Source organism: Neopelma chrysocephalum, unplaced genomic scaffold, assembly GCF_003984885.1.
Source record: "Neopelma chrysocephalum unplaced genomic scaffold, ASM398488v2 Primary Assembly neopelma1_97339, whole genome shotgun sequence".
Classification (NCBI taxonomy): domain Eukaryota; kingdom Metazoa; phylum Chordata; class Aves; order Passeriformes; family Pipridae; genus Neopelma; species Neopelma chrysocephalum.
The window spans coordinates 1-5,494 of NW_020925980.1; the positions used below are offsets into that span (position 1 = coordinate 1).

The 5,494-nt window shown below is 63.7% G+C and overlaps 2 protein-coding genes across 2 annotated transcripts; one reads left to right on the forward strand and one right to left on the reverse strand.

Moving 5' to 3' along the window:
• Positions 1-11: 11 nt before the first annotated feature.
• LOC113961614 (ubiquitin-conjugating enzyme E2 T-like) lies at positions 12-1,556 on the forward strand (the record flags this gene model as incomplete). The annotated part of the gene is made up of 3 exons (XM_027672037.1): positions 12-146; positions 432-512; positions 1,277-1,556. Coding segments are annotated over 3 exons (342 nt in total), but the record flags the coding sequence as incomplete, so codon positions are not given.
• Positions 1,557-2,468: 912 nt separating this feature from the next.
• On the reverse strand, positions 2,469-5,222 carry LOC113961613 (tetraspanin-18-like; the record flags this gene model as incomplete). The annotated part of the gene is made up of 6 exons (XM_027672036.1): positions 2,469-2,516; positions 2,977-3,060; positions 3,397-3,570; positions 3,935-4,033; positions 4,275-4,349; positions 5,028-5,222. Coding segments are annotated over 6 exons (675 nt in total), but the record flags the coding sequence as incomplete, so codon positions are not given.
• Positions 5,223-5,494: the final 272 nt, after the last annotated feature.

The window sequence follows — 5,494 nt, forward strand, 5'->3', positions numbered from 1 at the left end:
TGTTTCTGTGGGGGCTGAGGGCTCAGGCCGGGCTCCTCTCCCCACAGGGCACCTGGAGGCCCTCGCTGAGCATCTCCACCCTGCTGAGCTCCATCCAGCTGCTGATGGCAGAGCCCAACCCCGACGACCCTCTCATGGCTGACATCGTGAGTCCCCCCCTGGGCAGGGCAGGGGGGTTAGGCTGGGTTTAGGCTGAGCTTTGGATGACCACCCTGGCAGTGGATCAGGGGCATCCCTGGGGCCACAAGAGCTGGCCAAGGTCTCGCCTTCAGGCTTTGCCTTCGGGGCAAAACGGCAGCTCGAGTTCTTCAGGCAAACCCAAGGGATCTGATGCTTTGGGTGTGGGCTGGCTTAGGTGCCCTAAAGCCAGGCCTAAGTCCCAGCTTGGCGTGCTGTGTTAAGCCTGGCTTTGTCTTGCTCTTCCCCTTCAGTCCTCAGAGTACAAGTACAACAAGCAGCTGTTCCTGCTCCGGGCCCGGGAGTGGACGGAGAGACACGCGGGGCAGGGCAGGGTGAGGCCCAGCCCCTCCTGCCCCATTTCCCTCCCCAAACTGAGTCTGTGGGTCTGGCTCTGGCCTCCCCTGCTGCTCTGCCTCTCGTGGGCTTTGCCTCTGTGTTTAATTTCATCATTCTTTCATTAATTTCATTAATTTCATTATGCTCTGTGTTAAGCTCATTACGTTCTCCCTTCCCAATTAAATGTGCTCCCTCACTAATGAGGAGGGGGAGGGATGGACGAAAACCCTTCCCTGGGGATCCTCTTCTTCCTCAGCTCTGCTCTGTGTCCTGCAGCTCTTCCCCACCTGCTCTTCCACTCAATATTCCCTTGGGAATGCAGCCTTCCTCACTCCTCCTCTTCCCTCTTTCTGTCACCATCACATGAAAAAATAAATCCCACTCCAGCAGATCCAAAGCTTCCCAAAAATCAGTTCCCTCTGGGCCTTCCCTCACCTGGGGGGGCTTTCCCTCTTTGCCTCTGATTTGGAGAACACCCTTTGTGGGAGGGGGGTGTCTTCCCTGTGGGAATCCTGGGAGCTGTGCTCAGCATTCCAGCCCTGAGCCCATTCCCAAGGGAACTGTGGTGGTTGGAAGGGTATGGGATGAAGAGATCCCTGGAGCATCGTGGCACTGCTGTGCTCCATCGTTATCCTGCTCCCCTGCCATCCCCGGTCCTACAAATCCCCGGATAACGACCTTGGTGGAGCACAGGGCATTCCAAGGGCTGGAAAATCCAATTATTCACAGCTCTTTGCTTTTATTGCTTGGGTCATCACAGGCTCCCGAGCCTTTGGAAGAGAAAAGCACCCAGGGGGAAAGGAGCCCCAGCAGTGAGTCCTCTGGGCAGAAAAGGAAAGGGAGCAACATCAGCAGGAAGGAGAAGAAATCCTGCCCAGATTCCTGAGGGGGTTTTGTTCCCTTGGGATTGTCCCCATCCCCTTCCCTCACACAGGTACGAGGTATCCTGCCTGTAAAGGGCTGCAGCAGTTTGGGTTTTTCTGTTTCCGCGTTTGTTTGGGGTTTTCTTTTTGTGAAAACTTTGCATTGTATTAATAAAATATAAACCTTTAATTTATATCTGTTTTCCCCTTTTGTTGAGTGGAGTTTTTGGGATGTTCCAAAGAAAACTGGAAGCAGCTCTTCCCCTTCCCAGCTTTCAGAGAAGTGGGAACAGCACCAGGGAGTTCAGTTCCTGTTTCCAACCTGAGAGCAGGAGCTGGATCTGAACCAGCTGGTGGGAATCCTTCCCTGGGGAAGGTTCAGTTTTCCATGGAAGTTTAATGACTCCAGCCTTGCAATTCTCTGAAATTGCTCTCTGGAGTGGCTCTCTGGAGAGCCTTGCTCTCTGGAGTGACTCTTGGGCTCCAGTTGGGGCCATTTGGGGTGACCTGGATGGTGACTCTGCTCTCTGGTGGCCCCAGGAGGTGTCCCCAGGGACAAGCCCTGGCCCAGGGGGAGGAGGACAATCCAGAGGATTCCTGGGGGTCTGGGAATGGGTGGATGTGGAGGAGAGAGCAGGATGTCAGGATGAGGAGCCTGGGAGCATTGGGATGAGTGTGGGGGGATCCAGAGGGGGGAGAGCTGATGGCAGATCCCAGCAGGAGCAGCTTGGATGCTCAGCCTCTTTCCCTGCAAATTCCCTGCAGGGAATTTCCCCCCTGTCCTGTCCCTGCTCCCAGAAAAGCCCAAAACAGACCCATCCCTGGAGCAGGGACAGGACTGGGTGAGGCTGGGAAGGGCTCGGGGCTGGAGCAGAGCTCTTCCCAGCCAGGACGGGCCTGTCCTTGGCTGCTCCCGAATTTCCAGAGGCTGGGAAGGGCTCAGAGCTCTTCCCAGTCAGGACAGGCCTGTCCCTGGCTGCTCCCGAATTTCCAGAGGCTGGGAAGGGCTCAGGGCTGGAGCAGAGCTCTGCTGAGCCAGGACAGGCCTGTCCTCGGCTGCTCCCGAGCTCCCAGCGCGTCCATGTCCCATCAGTCGAAGTTGTAGTAGAGGCAGAGGGAGAAGAACATGGCAAAGGTCTGGGAGCAGGGAGGGGTGATGGGTGAGACCCCGGCAGGGCTGCCCTGGGGGTCCCTGTCCCGGGATCCCTGTCCAGGGCTGGGGGTCCCTGTCTGGGGATCCCTGCCCGGGGCTGGGGGTCCCTGTCCAGGGCTGGGGGTCCCTGCTCGGGGGGTCCCTGCCCGGGGCTGGGCCCTGCAGGCTCCGTGCCAGCGGTGCTGGGGCTGCTTGGGGGGGCTGCAAGACCCCCCAAACCAGGGCCTGGGGGCACAAAACACAGACCCCTTCACAGCCCCCTCCCCGTGCCCCCCTGGCACACAGACCCTTCCCCAGCCTCCCCCGTGCCCCCCTGGCACACAGATCCCTCCCTAGCCCCCCCAGCACAGAGCCCCCTTCCCAGCCTCCCCCATGCCCCCCCGTGGCACACAGACCCCTCCCCAGCCCCCTCCCTGAGCTCCCCCCTCCCCAGCCCCCGCTCACCTCGATGCCCAGCACGGCCAGGCTGCAGGAGCCGGGCAGGGACAGGGACCTCTGCAGGGTCCTGCCGAAGGTGGAGAAGCAGCCCTGGGGGCACCGAGAGGCTGGGGGGGGCTCAGGGGTACTGGGGGGCTCAGGGGGGGCTCAGGAGGGCACTGGGATGCAGAGCCATGGACGGGCAGTGTCCCAGGGGCTGGGAGGGGTGGCACAGGGACGTGGAGCAGGGGGAGGCTGGGGGAGCTCAGAGGAGGCTCTGGGACACAGAGCCATGGACGGGCAGTGTCTGCTGGAAGGGGTGGCACAGGGACATGGAGGGGCACTGGGGGGCACTGGGACACGGAGCCATGGACAGGCAGTGCCCCAGGGGCTGGGAGGGTGGCACAGGGACACAGCCGAGGACAGGGGAGGGCGGGGGTGTCCCACCTGCTCGTGGATGTAGCCGGGGCTCCTGTCCTGGCACTGCTCCCAGCCCAGTAGGTCCCCCAGGAGCCCGTCCCGGGCACAGCAGGCCCGTGGCCACGGCACCCCCGGGTGCAGCTCCTGGAATCGGGAGCCGTTCCCGAAGTCCTCGGGGCCCAGGACGCCACAGCAGGAGAACTGGGACGGGAGGGGACACCCTCAGCGGGGAGACAACGGGGGGGACACCACCAAGGGGGTGACAACAGAGGGGACAACAGGGGAACAAACACCATCAATGGGGCAACAACATGGGGAGTGACCAAGGGAGGGGGGACAGCCCAGCCTGGGGGTCATGGCTGGGGTTCCTGAGCCCCTCACCCACCTTTGGGGCACCCTGGGCAGGTCCTGTGGGTGCTCCACACCTCCCTCAGCACACCAGGAGCCTCCCGGGGCTCACTGGGACCGTCAGGGTGGTCCAAGGGGTGGACTGGGAGCCCCCCGGGCACTCACCATGCCCATGGAGGTGTTCCAGGGGTGCACCAGGAGCCCCCCAGGCGCTCACCGTGACCATGAGGGTGTTCCAGGCGGTGCTGAACACCTCAGCACCCTCGTCCCCGCGGTAGTTCCTCCTCAGCTCCGACAGGAAGCGCTCGGGCCGGACCTGTGGGATCAGTGCCGGGGGTGGGGCCGCTCCCCACCCACCCGTGGGACCCCCGAAACTGGGGGGGGGGAAGGGAGGGGAGAGGGAGAAGGACCCTGCACCAGTCCCTGTCCCCTGGGGGAGCCCTGGGGGTCAGAGGGAGGCTGGTGGCACTGGGGACAATGCCAGGCCATGGGGACAGTGCCAGGCCGAGGGGACAGTGCCAGGGCATGGGGACAATGCCAGGCCGTGGGGACAGTACCTGCTTCCAGTGCACCAGGAAGATAATGGCCCCCACCAGCTGCATGAGGAAGACGAGGCTGACGAGGATGAAGAACTGGGGGGGCGGGTGAAGGAGTCAGAGACCCCCCGAGCCCTGGGCAGCTCCCTCGGGCTGTCCCTGCCCTCCCGTGCCCTGTGCCCCTGCCCGGGGGGGACAGGGGACACCACCAACGTGTGTGGGGGGAAACAAGCCCTGGGTGCCAGGGGCTGGGGGTGCTGCAGGAATTGGGGTGAGGGTGCTCAGAAAGGGGGTTCTGCCCCTCAGCATCCGTGGGAATGGCTTGGGAATGCCATGAGGGACAAGCCAGGGCTTCAGGGAGAAGGGACCCACTTGGTGGCTTTGGGAATCCTCTGGGCTCTGAGTAGAGAGGGGGGAGGGTTGTGGGGGGTGTGGAGGGGGAGGAACAGCAGCTTCTGGCTCCTGCAGGGACACCTGGATCCCCCAGCACCCTCCTGCACCCCAATCCCTCCATCCCATCTCCTGCACCCCAATCCCTCCATCCCATCTCCTGCACCCCAATCCCTCCATCTCCAACCCTCCATCCCATCTCCTGTATCCCCAACCCTCCATCCCATCTCCTGCAACCCAATCCCTCCATCCCCAACCCTTCATCCCATCTCCTGCATCCCCCAAGCTCCTGAACCCCCCAGTCTCTCCCCACCCCTCACACCCCCTCCCCTGCCCCGCAGCCCCTCCCCACATCCCACCCCCCTCCCCGCCGTGTCCCCTCACCAGCAGCAGGAGGGGGCGGCTCCTCCGCAGGGCCCCGCAGCAGCCGAGGCAGCCGAGCAGGGCCAGGGCGATGCCGAGGGCGAGCAGGAGCCACGCGGCCGCGCCCAGCACGGCCCGGGCGCCCACGAGCGCCTGGAACCCGCCCGGGTCCGCGGCCACCCAGAGCCCCAGGGCGGCCAGGAGCGTCCCCCCGGCCTGCGGGACAGGGCCAGTCAGGGGGGACCGAGCCCAGCCCCGGGGACGAGCGACCCGAGCCCTGTGCCAGCCCGGGGATCGGTGTCACCCCCCTGAGCCAGAGATGTCCCCCCCGGGAATGGGGATGCTCCAGCCCTGGGACTGGTGTCACCTGTCCCTGAGCTGGACAGAGGTGTCACCCCTTGGGAATGGGGGACATGGTGTCCCCCCCCCGAGCCAGCTGGAGGTGTCTCCTCACGGGAATGGGAATGCTCCAGCCCTGGGAATGGTGT